Source organism: Triticum dicoccoides, chromosome 1B (genome assembly GCF_002162155.2).
Source record: "Triticum dicoccoides isolate Atlit2015 ecotype Zavitan chromosome 1B, WEW_v2.0, whole genome shotgun sequence".
NCBI classification, from domain to species: domain Eukaryota; kingdom Viridiplantae; phylum Streptophyta; class Magnoliopsida; order Poales; family Poaceae; genus Triticum; species Triticum dicoccoides.
In genome coordinates, this window is record NC_041381.1 from 154,087,318 (window position 1) to 154,103,256 (window position 15,939).

Here is a 15,939-nt window from a genome sequence, read left to right on the forward strand (position 1 = left end):
GCGTAAAATTTCATGATCTACCTTGAATTGCAAGTTGCACAAAAAAAGCATGGACTTGAGTATGAAACACAAAAGTATGAATTTGTAAATTTCAAAATTAAGGCCTCCATGGAGCTCAGCCTCCATTTGGCATTTTCGTTCGAAGCCAGCATTTGCAGGTGCTCTCAGGCCGTATGGATAACTAGCTTTGTAACCTAGCAGACGCAATAATCGATATCATGAAAGCAGAAGCAGTTGAACTGAATTTCTCTGATCATGACAAATACGAGCACACTCTTCGATACAGAACAGGAAGTCTTAAAACTATATACATGAGTTGCTTTCAGTGTTGTAGCTTCAAGATCACATAAAACGAAAGGAATAATTTGTAATAGTACACCTGCAACAGCAATATAACATTACTTCTCGTATCAGAACTTAATAGGGGGAAGCACCCATCAATGATGTGTGTGACATGCCGCTTCATTGTTTTAGCTGTTCAAACCGCATACAGGCGGATAATCTGGTTGATCTTGGCACGACAAATGGGGCACCCCCATTTCTTCGACTCGATATCCTTCAAGCAGGACATGCAACCAGCCATGTGACCACATGGAATGCAGGCTCCTTCCACAGGAGCATCCAAGCAAATCACACAAGTACCAGAGGGGGTGTTACCACTGCTGCTTGCATCGGCTCCATTTTCTACAGGTTTTGCAGAGTTTAGCGCCGTACCACCACCTTCCGTGGGTGGCATGGTTACATCAACTGGTGTGAAATCTATGGACGGATACTCAATAGGGCCATCGTAGAAGGTTCCTTCAGCAAGTGGTGGCGCAGTTGGTGTTGGAAGAGTTGGAAGTACAGTTGGTGTTGGAACCGGAAGTGCAGTTGGTGTTGGAACCGGAAGTGCCTCAGGTGTAATCACAATCGAAGGGTTGTTGTTTTGACTTTTGTTAGGTTTCGATGAACTTTGGTTAGAGCTTGTTCCAGGTACATCCCATCCGTTGTATTTGCTGCTGCTTGGAGCATCAACCTGTGCTTGGCCACTCGTTTTTGAAGGCGCTGGAGAATCTGGTGAGCCCCATCCGTTGAGAGAGCTGTTCGTTGATGTCATTGGCTGCACATTGGGCACCCCCTCTGCTATAGCTGATTGGATGGAGGCATTGATAGCCATCGCTAACTCAAGATCCTCCTTACTGGGAGTCGACTCCGCTGAAGGTGCCAAAGACAGATTTGGAATTGGATTTGGACTGGGGGCATTCACTGGTCGTGCAGGAACCATGCTGGCAACCTAAGAAAAGAGGATCTATGCATAATTAGATTATTTGTTTTTTCTATACTGAAGTTAACAATTCTTGTTGATTCTCATCAACACAAACCAAACTTTAGTTCAACATTAGTTCAAAGAAAATGTATTTGCATCATAATTATTGGTTGCTGAGCAATGTACTGATATACACACATTCTATAAGCGGATGTTGGTCAAATGATGAAAACTGAAGATTAATCTTCCAAACTAGTTCAGAACATACCAAGAATAACTAGAGCCTGTCTCAGATCTTGAGAGACAGAAAATTCATTAGTAAGGGGAAACATTTCAGGAAGTTTAGCTTATATCACCTGTGCCATGCCACAACATGCACTATAAAATGATCGAAGCTGCTGCTTGTCACCTTCATAAGCCGGTAAAAGCTTGTATCTAGATTCTGCAAATATTCAAATGTAAATTAGAACAGCATGACCTGGCAGCAAAAGTCCAAGTTTTATTTGCAACATAACATTTTAGTGCAGGCCATCTGACAGAAAACATGCTATGTACATAATAAAAGGTACTTTCTTACAGACAGCCATGCAATAAGTATATAAAATGTAATGAAACGTCACTAAAAAAATGTGAAGTACCTATAGTCCGTTTTCCAACAGAACATTTGCACAGAGATATGCTGCACTTTGTATAAAGAGCAAAATGAATCACTACATACATGTGTGCACAAGCGCTGTAGAGAGCAGGAGGAATCACTACAATGTAGAAATAACGAACTAGCTTTATGTGAGAGAATTTAATGTGCAAACAACAAGAATGATAAAGCATACATGACTATATGTGTGTGGTCGTAGTAATTTTCGTTCTCCTGTAGGGTAAAACCAAACTCATGAGTTCATCACTAAGAATAGGTCTCCCGAGTCCTAACTCTAACCTCGTGTTTCCATGCCAAAGAGTGTTAAATAAAAGAATAAATTTGAGTAATTCACCACACAAGAATTTGTGTTCTGCTCTTTCAGCAAATAATTGTTTTTAGTGAGATGGCCATATGATATTAAATTGCAGTAAAAAGGCAAAGATTGATAAAGCATGTAACCGACAACACAAACATGCAATTCAAATTTGCATAAACTGAAAAGATGAAATATTGCACGTACTTGTAACTTTGTCAAAAATTGTCATGGAAGGATCAGCCAGATTATACTTTGGTTCCTCAAGTTGAGATTTCCAAAGTTTGACAACAACACGAGGTTTAGCAGCCTGTTTATTCATAAAAAGTATGTTACAAATAATAAGAAACTTCATAAAATATATACACAAAAATGCAATAAAAATAGCTAATCCAAATATAACAAAATGAAAGTAGGTGTAGGTTTTCCTTCGGGACAAGCTGGTTTAGCAAGATGCAAGTATTGGTTCTCTGGTTGGATGTGTGAGGTGACGCTGGTAAAAAAATGATTGACTAGAATTAAGAATGTTACGAAAACAAACTAAATGCACTATCCCAACTTTATTATTGTGGACTAAGACATTTTTAATATACCTTAATTCATATTTAAGGAATAATCAGTGTACATACTAATTACTAGACTAATCCCCTAAGTGGTGCGGACTCCAAGGCTGCACACGGAGAAAGCATATTTCTATAGACCTTCCTTTTTTCATCCGTCGATCCGGTTACCAGGTGCAAGCCAACAACCTAATCAGGAGGATTGGAGAAGGTGCTGCAGGAGCTATGCAAGTGCATGGATTAACTAACCAATCACCTTTCTGAGTATATTGTGACACAATAACTGTTGTGAATTTCAATTCATGTGCAAGAAATCAGAAAAAAAAAGTAGAGACATTGTCATGTATCAAACAATAAAAGGCCAGTTATGTGCAATTTTCTCCAGAAACTCAAATTTCAACACAAATAATATAACAAATGCTACTGGTTAGTGATTACTGAACTAGACAATGTGGGAAGCATACACTAGAAACAAATGAGAGGTCAATAATTACATTACTGCTTATCTCATGTTAAATAGGAAGAGTTCCATAAAAGAGTTGTTCACTTTGTTGGTGATATGAATATGTCAACATAACCAGCATTATAAACATTACTAGGCTACACCATACCAAAGCAGCATTTTAGCAGACTTTCATACCTGCAATTCAGGATATATAGCTAACTCAAGCTTGACAGGTCTTGTCGGGCTCCGTGCTTCACGCGGTAAAATCACTGCCCAACTGGGGAAAAGATTTAACTTAGGTTAGAGACACGTAAAACATACTCACATCTATGTGCTTGTGGTATGTGATGAAGTTTCACGGGAATATTACATCTTCCTAGTCATGAACTGAGGAGCAAACGCTTCCAAGAAACCAGGACCATAATTGTCCCTCATCCATCCAGAAAAAAGAGAAATCCGTCCCTGAAAATAATGAAGAACGAAATAGTAACCAATAAACAACTTAAAGAACAAATAGCAACAAATGAAAATGTGCAAGTCCAATCGAAGTATAATAAAGCAAAATAGGACGTGAAGAAAAAAATATACCTCTATGGCCCTTACAACGTTCACATGACCCTTTTCTCTAGCCAGGTCAAGTGCGGTATTGCAGTCATCATTTGTTATGAATGGGTTAGCTGCAAATAAATCATAAACAGAAGGTTTTTTAACGTACAAAATTCAAATGGCAAACAATTGACACATGGTGATATATCTACAGCAGCATCGTAACCTCCATGTGAGAGAAGTAAATGGACAGTCGGATCAAGTCCTTTTTTGGCAGCATGGTGCAATGCAGTCCCAGCGTGTGATCCTACAAGCAGAAAAAGAAAAGGGAGGCATTACAACAACGCGACAAAAAATGATAACCTATTTTATTTAGCAGGCATCCAGTAAGAATCCTATGGATTCTAATTAGTTTAACATATAAGGAACACATTTCGTTAAAGCAGAGTTGGCACGGTGCAAGTCAATCAATACTGTAATGTTACAGTTCCCTTGATTGAGTTGATTCTGTTTTGCATGGCATGCAATCCTCAAACCTAATTAAACATAGGCTATATTTTTACTTGCGCACATATTGTGCTGGTTTCTATTTGAGTGAGAAATTATAGTTAGAAACTTCAAGGTCTCCTTTTCATATCCCAAAGTATGCACAACTTTAAAACCTTTGGGCTATGGTCGTGTCAAAATTAACACACATTTTTTTTGTAAAACTTACTTTATTTTTTGAAGCACCACAATAGACTTGATCTAATTCCTGGATCCAAACTAAGAATAACAACAAATTTGTACTCACTCCACACCATCCAGAGAAATCCCCTGTTATGCATTCTAGGAATAATGGAGATAATAAACTAAAGCCATACACAAAGTTGCTAGGCATCTATACCAGGCCGATACGCATTCACATTTGCACCCAATTCAATCAAAGCTTTAGCCACATTCAGCAGATCAGGGCGCATGCTGGCGACCATCAGGGGCGTCTTCCCTTCCTTGTCAATCCACTGCAAGCAAGCAAGAAATTCAACCCCAACAAGAAAAGTTAACACATTTGATTCCCAGCTTTACAAGACTATATGCTATCGAAATCGCTGTCCTTGCCTCAACGCCCGCGCCCTGCGCCCGGAGGTTCCGAATCCCCTCGATGTTGCCGTAGTTCACCTGCTGGTACAGCAGCTCCTCCTTGGATTGCTGCACCCCCATTTGGACTCGCCGGACGGTGCAAAGCTGGGGAATGAAGTGGGAGAGCGGTTCCCTTGCCCAAAACTGGAATTGTTTTTTTTATTGCTGAACAGAGGATTTCGGTAGGGGTTGCTCCAGCTGAGGGTGCAGAAAGGGAATCCCAACCAGCCGCAGCACGGAATCCGAGCGACTCCGAGGGCAAAAGATCGCGGGCTACGGGGGGCAAGCCGGGAATCCCCACGGCGGCGGCGAAGAGCGAGGGACTGCGGTTGTGGATGGGGATTGGACTGGACCGGCGGCCAGGAAGAAAATTAAGGAAAGTAGCACAAAAAAGCTCAGAAAGATGATGATCAAACCAAATAGGGAAATCCGGGGGTCTCCGAGGCAGAGGATGGCCGGGATGAGATCCCCCGCCGCGGGGGAGACAGGGGCAGAGGGCGAGAGTTGGCGGCTGCGGATGGGTTATTTGGTGATTGCGGGTGGGACTTTAACGCGTGGTTGTTTGGAGATTAATGCGGCATCAACATTTTCCCGGTCTCTAGGCTTCGGGGCGAAGGGATTGGGACTTGGGAGAAGCGCTCGCCGACGCGGGCTGTGACGGAGCGCTGTGGATTCTCTGGAAGAGCCACGTCGGAGACGCTACACTACGCTGACTTTTCTTTTCTTTTTTCGATTCGAACAGGATCAAATCCATTACATTCATGAGAAGTACTTACAAATCACACGAAACATAATAAAGTTTACATTGTAAAAATTACATTCAAGAAAAGTACTTACAAATCACCCGAAAATAATAGAATTTACTTTGAGGTCTCTGGACCACCGAATGATCACTATCGTCACCAGAACAAACCGTTGAAGACGTTGTCGCGGCTTTCATACCGGAGCAACGGCGGGAAGCCATCGTGCAGTTGCCCCAAGGATCAGCGCACTGGGACGCAACTTTCGTCGTTGGACCCTTGAATCGATCCAAAGAACCTGTCACCAAATATCGCCGTTGCATACGGACAACGAGACATCCTAACCTCGCCGCCCCGAGGAGCCGATGGGAATCTACGTTATGAGCTCATGCCCGATCCCCTGACGCAATGAAACGTCCGCGTTGCGCTAAATGGATCCAACGGTGAGCATGAGCCATGATGAACACATACTTACATTCATCAGCATTTTTGGAGTCTCCCACCTTCCTCCCCAAGCATAAGGCTTCTTTCTCCTTTATGTGATCTCTTCCTATTTCACATCTTCCACTCATGGTGTAATTCTTAACAGGAAAAAAAGGAAAAGTCGACACGCAAGAGACCTCACATCTCACATTGGATCATGGCCCACACAGAGAAAAGTGCCCCCAAGGATGATGCTAAATTCATTTTCGTCTTTCGTCATCTCCGTCAGATTTCGCCTGCACCGATGTGACCCATTTTTACAAAACGGCCGATTCAAGTGTTCATGCGCACGCAAACCAGGACTCCCTATACACAATCACACATGTTTTTCTCACATCCACTGTACCTGTGTGGGGATAATGCAAGCAACCAAATACACCGGACGGTTGATCCCTAGCACTGCCCTTCATCAATAGCACCCGCTCATTGATCCGTTTGTTAATTGTCAATTTTCTGCACAATTTATGCTCTTTGCAGGAACGGTACGCCAAGCACGAGCGAGGCCAACAGGTGAAAATATCCTGTCATACGGTTCAGACTATGAAAATCATAACAGCTCCGCACCTTCCTCACCCATAGGTCCTGTACGGCACGAGATTTTGATTCTACCAAGTGATTATCTAATTGTACCATGGAAGAAATTATGTGTAAATTTGCTTGGCACCATAGAGTTTACTACCAAACCCATGGGATAAGTTATTAAAAAACATTTTTAAGTTATTTTCAAAGAAATAACCATGGGACCATAGAAGAAGCTAGGCTCAACGAAAATTTGAGATCAATGCAAATTTAATTTGATTGAAGTTCTGTTATTGAGCACCGCTTAAGAAGAATGACAAGCGTGACCAAAAATCAGTTTGGTTTCATGCCTGGGAGGTCGACCATGGAAGCCATTTTCTTGATACGACAACTTATGGAGAGATATAGGGAGCAAAAGAAGGACTTGCATATGGTGTTCATTAACTTGGAGAAGGCCTATTATAAAATACCGCGGAATGTCATGTGGTGGGCCTTGGAGAAACACAAAGTTCCAGCAAAGTACATTACCCTCATCAAGGACATGTACAATAATGTTGTGACAAGTGTTCGAACAAGTGATGTCGACACCGATGACTTTCCGATTAAGATAGGACTGCATCAGGGGTCAGCTTTGAGCCCTTATCTTTTTGCATTGGTGATGGATAAGGTCACAAGGGGTATACAAGGAGCTATCCCATGGTGTATGCTCTTTGCGGATGATGTGGTGCTAGTTGACGATAGTCGGACGGGGTAAATAGAAAGTTAGAGTTATGGAGACAAACCTTGGAATCGAAAGGGTTTAGGCTTAGTAGAACTAAAACCGAGTACATGATGTGCGATTTCAGTACTACTAGGTGTGAGGAGGAGGAGGTTAGCCTTGATGGCCAGGTGGTACCTCGGAAGGACACCTTTCGGTATTTGGGGTCAATGTTGCAGGAGGACGGGGGTATTGATGAAGATGTGAACCATCGAATCAAAGCCGGATGGATGAAGTGGCGCCAAGCTTCTGGCATTCTCTGTGACAAGAGAGTGCCACAAAAGCTAAAAGGCAAGTTCTACAGGACGGCGGTTCGACCCGCAATGTTGCATGGCGCGGAGTGTTGGCCGACTAAAACGCGAGGGTGTGGCGGAGATGCGTACGTTGAGATGGATGTGTGGCCACACGAGGAAGGATCGAGTCCGGAATGATGATATACGAGATAGAGTTGGGGTAGCACCAATTGAGGAGAAGCTTGTCCAACATCGTTTGAGATGGTTTGAGCATATTCAACACAGACCTCCAAAAGCTCCAGTGCATAGCGGACGGCTAAAGTGTGCGGAGAATGTCAAGAGAGCACGAGGTCGACCGAATTTGACATGGGAGGAGTCCGTTAAGAGAGACCTGAAGGATTGGAGTATCGACAAAGAACTAGCTATGGACAGGGGTGCGTGGAAGCTTGGTATCCATGTGACAGAGCCATGAGTTGGTTGCGAGATCTTATGGGTTTCACCTCTAACCTACCCCAACTTGTTTGGGACTAAAGGCTTTGTTGTTGTTGTTGTTGTTTTAAGTTCTGTTACTTTTTCTTTTTCTTGCAGCTCCACGGATAATTGTATATTTTTAGATACCCGTAAAAAAATTGTATTCTTTATCCTTACATGCACACATCTATTATATTGTTACTCACTTCATTCTAATGAATAAGGCATGTATGCTTTTCCAAATTCAATTTTGACTGTAAATTACATTGATAATATATATTATTGTGAATTCATCAATATGAATTCAACGACATGACTTCTATCAAATATAAAAAACATTTGATTGGTCTAATTTTTTTTATCAAAGTTGAATTTTTAGGTACGTACGCATTTTAGTATTCGAAATGGAGGGAGTACTAAATGACACACACCGATTGTTTCCAAATGAACTGAACTAGTACACTATAATTACAAGCACGAGTAATCCCTTTTTGCGTTGCTCACTTCTCTTGAAAGCTGCATACATGTTTTTTTTAATTCATATGTGTGTCAGTGGCGTATTTTCAGCATGATCTGTAACTTTTTAACTCACTTGTGTGCCAGTGACAGAAATGTCCCGGGCGAAAAATTAGAGGTGAGCCTGACATGGCGTAACACAAAGCTGCGAACTGGCAATTTACAGAAAGCTCCAGGTCTGTTTTCATCTCCATCTCCACTACTATTAAACAATCAAACAAGAACTTTCTTATATGCATCCAAAAATTAGTACCACAAAACATACGAATCAATCAACACCACACAATTAGTCCCACATGTCCTAATCTAACAGCCATCATTGATCTAATACCTCTACGGTGTGCACTTAGCAAATTCCTATGACTGACCGTACTCCACCACCGGAGGAATATTCCAAGTACCAGCCCACGTCCCCTACAATCACGCAATTGTGATCGCAAACTAATAAGGAAACTCAACTAAATTAGCTTCCCTCGCCCTTGATCAGGGTGCCTCCCACCAACCCCGTCTCCTGCCCGCATCGATACCTCGCGGCACTGCACCGCTCGGTCGCCTCCCTGCAAGATCGCCACCGCCGATTGTTGCTGCTCACAGCGTGTAATCCGTCAGCGAGATAGCGGGCGCCCACGAACCTGCCCTTGCAGTGTGGCCCATCCGCGAGATAGCCACTGCCCAGGAGCCTGCCTCGGCACCCGCGGAGCCGCGCCCGCCCTGCACATCCCCTGAACCAGCCGGCCACACAAAGCTATAATTCTTCCCTGCCCTTCTTCAGGTTCAACTTCTTCCTTTCACCTATTGCAACATTATACAGGATTAGAATTTTCAGAATAGAGTTGCACAGCATAATGCTATAAGCCGTTCGTTTTATATCTGTAATTAATGGTTTTCTATGTGGAACATGGTTAGTGTTTTGGCTACTGCAATTTTGTAACTAACTGAATCATGCACCCTGTCTCCTTGGCTTTCTAAATTTACGAAGGTGACTTGAGTTGTCGCAGAACACCTACAATATTGGATTTAGCTTATAGAATTTACAAAGGTGCCAATGGTATTAATGTAAGCGCACATCACAGAACGAGCAAATTAATCATAATTAGTTTCAGCTCGGGCCTATAGCCAGTACACATGCACATACATATACACTCATAGGCATGTCAGCATGTGCCAAATTATAGAGTGCTACTCTGAAACTACAAAGTGCACTAAGATACCAACAGATACATACATACCTGATGCGTGCTCAAGGACATGCCAAGACCCCAGGCAGATACATAAATCTGAAGATACATGAGTAAGAAGCAAGATAACAGTCGGTCATTACATAATCAAAAATAGATATTACTTTTATATTACCAGATTTATGATGTAGTGGACAGAAAAAATCCATGAAAAAAAACAGCGCCAGCTAAAAAATATCATAAGAACACTAAATCAAGTCCTCTTGAGAAATTAGTTCTCTAGCTATCAAAGCAACAGGTCTATGAAATCAAAGCATTACCCTGCCAAGATCATCATCAGCATCACCATGGACGTTAAATAGCAGGGCCAACAACTTAATGTGGTCCAGTAAGGGGATCTGCCATTCAAAATTGATTTTAATGTCAAAGTAGAACTCTGCTGAAACACAATATCAAGAGAAAGGACAGTGTACTATGTTTGCATCTCATGGTTGTGTTCATGATTAATTTCCACAGTTTCCATGCTTCTCAAAATTTAATGGCATGAATATTCACATGAAGGCGAAGGTGTGACATCTCCCAATAGTGCAGGGGCGCGCACCCCATTTCAGGATATAAGCAACAACCAGACATTGGGTAACTATCATCAACCAGTTCCTACTTTGCGCTACTGTTTTGTTGTTGCTTATGTGCTAAGTTGCGGTATGTATTTATAACATACCTTGAAGAATTGAAGAGGCAGAGGAAAAAAGAGTATTATGCACGCAATAAAGATGATATTCTTAAAAGACATCGTGAAGCCCGTGAGAAGAAAGAGGCTTCAACAGCACTTCTTAATGACAGGAAAAATGTACCACATACACCCCTGGCCATGTCCCAAGGTAAAAGTGCCCTTGTACTGCATGCTTATTTATTATTCAGATAACTGATGAGATGCCATGTACCAAGGTAAAAATGCCCTTGTACTGGATGCTTATGTATTATTCAGATAACTGGTGAGATGCTAAACTAACTAGAATGTATCATAGATGTAGACCCTAAGGATCTGAAGAGGCAAATGGAGAGGGAACGGTAATTAATGGTTTTTTTATGTGGAAAATGGTTGGTGTTTTTGGCTACTGCATTTTTGTAACTGACTAAATAATGCACTCTATCTCCTTTGCCTGGTGTCAAAACAGTTGGCTTCCAGAATTTACGAAGGTGACTTGAGTTGTCGCAGAACACCTGAAATATTGAATTTAGCTTAGCGAATTACAAAGGTGCCAATTGTTGGGGAACGTTGCAGAAAATTAAAATTTTTCCTACGGTTTCACCAAGATCCATCTATGAGTTCATCTAAGCAACGAGTCTAGGGAGAGAGTTTGCATCTACATACCACTTGTAGATCGCGTGTGGAAGCTTGCAAGGTGATGATGTAGTCGTACTCGACGTGATCCAAATCACCGATGACCAGCGCCAAACGGACGGCACCTCCGCGTTCAACACACGTACGGAACAGCCACGTCTTCTCCTTCTTGATCCAGCAAGGAAGGGAGGAGAGGTTGAGGGAGATGGCACCAGCAGCAGCACGACGGCGTGGTGTTGATGGAGCTGCAGTACTCCGGCAGAGCTTCGCTAAGCACTATGGAGGTGGAGGAGGTGTTGGGGAGGGAGAAGGAGGCAACCAAAGGCCAGGGCGTTCAGGTATGAAGTCCCTCCTCTCCCCCACTATATATAGGGGTGCCAAGGGGGGGTGGCCGGCCCTAGGAGATCCAATCTCCTAGGGGGTGCGGCGGCCAAGGGGGGGTTTTCCCTCCCCCCAAGGCACCTAGGAGGTGCCTTACCCTCCTAGGACTCTTGCCCCCTTAAACCCTAGGCGCATGGGCCTATGTGGGGCTAGTGCCCTTGGCCCATTAGGCCAAGGCGCACCCCCCTACAGCCCATGTGGCCCCCCGGGACAGGTGGACCCACCCGGTGGACCCCCGGGACCCTTCCGGTGGTCCCGGTACAATACCGATAACCCCGAAACTTGTCCCGATGCCCGAAACAGGACTTCCCATATATAAATCTTTACCTACGGACCATTCCGGAACTCCTCATGACGTCCGGGATCTCATCCGGGACTCCGAACAACATTCGGGTTACTGCATATACATATCCCTATAACCCTAGCGTAACTGAACCTTAAGTGTGTAGACCCTACGGGTTTGGGAGACATGCAGACATGACCGAGACTCTCTCAGTCAATAACCATCAGCGGGATCTGGATACCCATGATGGCTCCCACATGCTCCTCGATGTTGTCATCGGATGAACCACTATGTCGAGGATTCGATCAAACCCTGTATGCAATTCCCTTTGTCAATCGGTACGTTACTTGCCCGAGACTCGATCGTCGGTCTCCCAATACCTTGTTCAGTTTCGTTACCGGCAAGTCACTTTACTCGTACCGTAATGCATGATCCCGTGTCCAACACCTTGGTCACATTGAGCTCAATACGATGATGCATTACCGAGTGGGCCCAGAGATACCTCTCCGTCATACGGAGTGACAAATCCCAGTCTCGATCCGTGTCAACCCAACAGCTACTTTCGGAGATACCTGTAATGCACCTTTATAGTCACCCAGTTACGTTGTGACGTTTGGTACACCCAAGGCACTCTTACGGTATCCGGGAGTTACACGATCTCATGGTCGAAGGAAGAGATACTTGACACTTGCAAAGCTCTAGCAAAACGAACTACACGATCTTTTATGCTATGCTTAGGATTGGGTCTTGTCCATCACATCATTCTCCTAATGATGTGATCCCGTTATCAACGACATCCAATGTCCATAGTCAGGAAACCATGACTATCTGTTGATCACAACGAGCTGGTCAACTAGAGGCTTACCAGGGACATAGTGTGGTCTAAGTATTCACACGTGTATTACGATTTCCGGATAATACAGTTATAGCATGAATAAAAGACAATTATCATGAACAATGAAATATAATAATACTTTTATTATTGCCTCTAGGGCATATTTGCAACAGTCTCCCACTTGCACTAGAGTCACCAATCTAGTTACATTGTGATGAATCGAACACCCATAGAGTTCTGGTGTTGATCATGTTTTGCACGCGAGAGAGGTTTAGTCAGCGGATCTGCGACATTCAGATCCGTGTGCACTTTGCAAATCTCTATGTCTCCATCTTGAACATTTTCACGGATGGAGTTGAAACGACGCTTGATGTGCCTGGTCTTCTTGTGAAACCTGGGCTCCTTTGCGAGGGCAATAGCTCCAGTGTTGTCACAGAAGAGTTTGATCGGCCCCGACGCATTTGGTATGACTCCTAGGTCGGTGATGAACTCCTTCACCCAAATCGCTTCATGTGCTGCCTCCGAGGCTGCCATGTACTCCGCTTCACACGTAGATCCCGCCACGACGCTCTGCTTGCAGCTGCACCAGCTTACTGCTCCACCATTCAACATATACACGTATCCGGTTTGTGACTTAGAGTCATCCAGATCTGAGTCGAAGCTAGCGTCGACGTAACCCTTTACGACGAGCTCTTCGTCTCCTCCATAAACGAGAAACATGTCCTTTGTCCTTTTCAGGTACTTCAGGATATTCTTGACCGCTGTCCAGTGTTCCTTGCCGGGATTACTTTGGTATCTTGCTACCAAACTTACGGCAAGGTTTACATCAGGTCTGGTACACAGCATGGCATACATAATAGATCCTATGGCTGAAGCATAGGGGATGACACTCATCTCTTCTTTATCTTTTACCGTGGTCGGTGACTGAGCTGAGCTCAGTCTCATACCTTGTAACATAGGCAAGAACCCCTTCTTGGACTGATCCATTCTGAATCTCTTCAAAATCTTATCAAGGTATGTGCTTTGTGAAAGACCTATGAGGCGTCTCGATCTATCTCTATAGATCTTGATGCCTAATATATAAGCAGCTTCTCCAAGGTCCTTCATTGAAAAACACTTATTCAAGTAGGCCTTAATGCTGTCCAGAAATTCTATATTATTTCCCATCAGGAGTATGTCATCTACATATAATATGAGAAATGCTACAGAGCTCCCACTCACTTTCTTGTAAACGCAGGCTTCTCCATAAGTCTGCATAAACCCAAACGCTTTGATCATCTCATCAAAGCGAATGTTCTAACTCCGAGATGCTTGCACCAGTTCATAAATGGATCGCTGGAGCTTGCATACTTTGTTAGCGTTCCGAGGATCGACAAAACCTTCCGGCTGCATCATATACAGTTCTTCCTTAAGATGCCCGTTAAGGAATGCTGTTTTGACGTCCATCTGCCATATCTCATAATCATAGTATGCGGCAATTGCTAACATGATTCGGACGGACTTTAGCTTCGCTACGGGAGAGAATGTCTCGTCGTAGTCAATCCCTTGAACCTGTCGATAACCCTTAGCGACAAGTCGAGCTTTATAGATGGTAACATTACCATCCGCGTCCGTCTTCTTCTTAAATATCCATTTGTTTTCTATCGCTCGCCGATCATCGGGCAAGTCTGTCAAAGTCCATACTTTGTTTTCATACATGGATTCTATCTCGGATTTCATGGCTTCAAGCCATTTGTTGGAATCCGGGCCCGCCATTGCTTCTTCATAGTTCGAAGGTTCATTGTTGTCTAACAACATGATTTCCAGGACAGGGTTGCCGTACCACTCTGGTGCGGAACGTGTCCTTGTGGACCTACGAAGTTCAGCAGTAACTTGATCCGAAGTACCTTGATCATTATCATGGTTTTCCTCTTCAGTTGGTGTGGGCATCACAGGAACGGTTTCCTGTGCTGCGTCACTATCCCGCTCAAGAGGTAGTACTTCATCGAGTTCTACTTTTCTCCCACTTACTTCTTTCGAGAGAAACTCTTTTTCCAGAAAGCATCCGTTCTTGGCAACAAAGATCTTGCCTTCGGATCTTAAGTAGAAGGTATACCCTATAGTTTCCTTAGGGTGTCCTATGAATACGCATTTTTCCGACTTGGGTTCGAGCTTTTCAGGTTGCAGTTTCTTGACATAAGCTTCGCATCCCCAAACTTTTAGAAACGACAGCTTAGGTTTCTTTCCAAACCATAATTCATACGGTGTCGTCTCAACGGATTTAGACGGTGCCCTATTTAAAGTGAATGTAGCTGTCTCTAGAGCGTATCTCCAAAATGATAGCGGTAAATCGGTAAGAGACATCATAGACCGCACCATATCCAATAGAGTGCGATTACGACGTTCGGACACACCGTTTCGCTGAGGTGTTCCAGGCGGCGTGAGCTGTGAAACGATTCCATATTTCTTTAAGTGTGTACCAAATTCGTGACTTAAGTATTCTCCTCCACGATCTGATCGTAAGAATATTATCTTTCGGTCACGTTGATTCTCCACCTCATTCTGAAATTCCTTGAACTTTTCAAAGGTCTCAGACTTGTGTTTCATTAAGTAGACATACCCATATCTACTCAAGTCATCTGTGAGAGTGAGAACATAACGATATCCTCCGCGAGCCTCAATGCTCATTGGACCGCACACATCGGTATGTATGATTTCCAACAAGTTGGTTGCTCGCTCCATTGTTCCGGAGAACGGAGTCTTGGTCATTTTACCTAAGAGGCATGGTTCGCACGTGTCAAACGATTCATAATCAAGAGACTCTAAAAGTCCATCGGCATGGAGCTTCTTCATGCGCTTGACACCAATGTGACCAAGGCGGCAGTGCCACAAGTATGTGGGACTATCGTTATCAACTTTAAATCTTTTGGCATCTACACTATGAACATGTGTAATATTACGCTCGAGATTCATTAAGAATAAACCATTGACCATCGGAGCATGACCATAAAACATATCTCTCATATAAATCGAATAACCATTATTCTCAGACTTAAATGAGTAGCCATCTCGTATTAAACGAGATCCAGATACAATGTTCATGCTCAAACTTGGCACTAAATAACAATTATTAAGGTTCAAAACTAATCCCGTAGGTAAATGTAGAGGCAGCGTGCCGACGGCGATCACATCGACTCTGGAACCATTCCCGACGCGCATCGTCACCTCGTCCTTCGCCAGTCTCCGTTTATTCCGTAGCTCCTGCTGTGAGTTACAAATATGAGCAACGGCACCGGTATCAAATACCCAGGAGTTACTACGAGTACTGGTAAGGTACACATCAATCACATGTA

The 15,939-nt window shown here is 43.5% G+C and overlaps 1 protein-coding gene across 1 annotated transcript; it reads right to left on the minus strand.

Annotated features, from left to right (window-relative positions):
* Positions 1-234: 234 nt before the first annotated feature.
* LOC119324707 (probable E3 ubiquitin-protein ligase XBOS34) lies at positions 235-5,447 on the minus strand. Its single transcript, XM_037598481.1, has 9 exons — positions 4,846-5,447; positions 4,634-4,748; positions 3,974-4,054; positions 3,790-3,878; positions 3,572-3,663; positions 3,397-3,478; positions 2,404-2,506; positions 1,603-1,688; positions 235-1,273 (listed from the first exon to the last, which is right to left on the minus strand). Exons 1-9 carry the CDS (start codon positions 4,945-4,947, stop codon positions 479-481), a joined length of 1,545 nt encoding a protein of 514 aa, XP_037454378.1. The 5' UTR covers positions 4,948-5,447; the 3' UTR covers positions 235-478.
* Between the last annotated feature and the right edge of the window lie 10,492 nt (positions 5,448-15,939).

Coding starts and splice junctions, on each gene's coding strand:
- LOC119324707 (XM_037598481.1), bottom strand. CDS start 4,947: ATGGGGGTGCAGCAATCCAAGGAGGAGCTGCTGTACCAGCAGGTGAAC. Junction 3,879..3,973: donor TTTACTTCTCTCACATGGAG/GTTACGATGCTG, acceptor ATTTATTTGCAG/CTAACCCATTCATAACAAAT. Junction 3,479..3,571: donor CAGTTCATGACTAGGAAGAT/GTAATATTCCCG, acceptor TCTTTTCCCCAG/TTGGGCAGTGATTTTACCGC.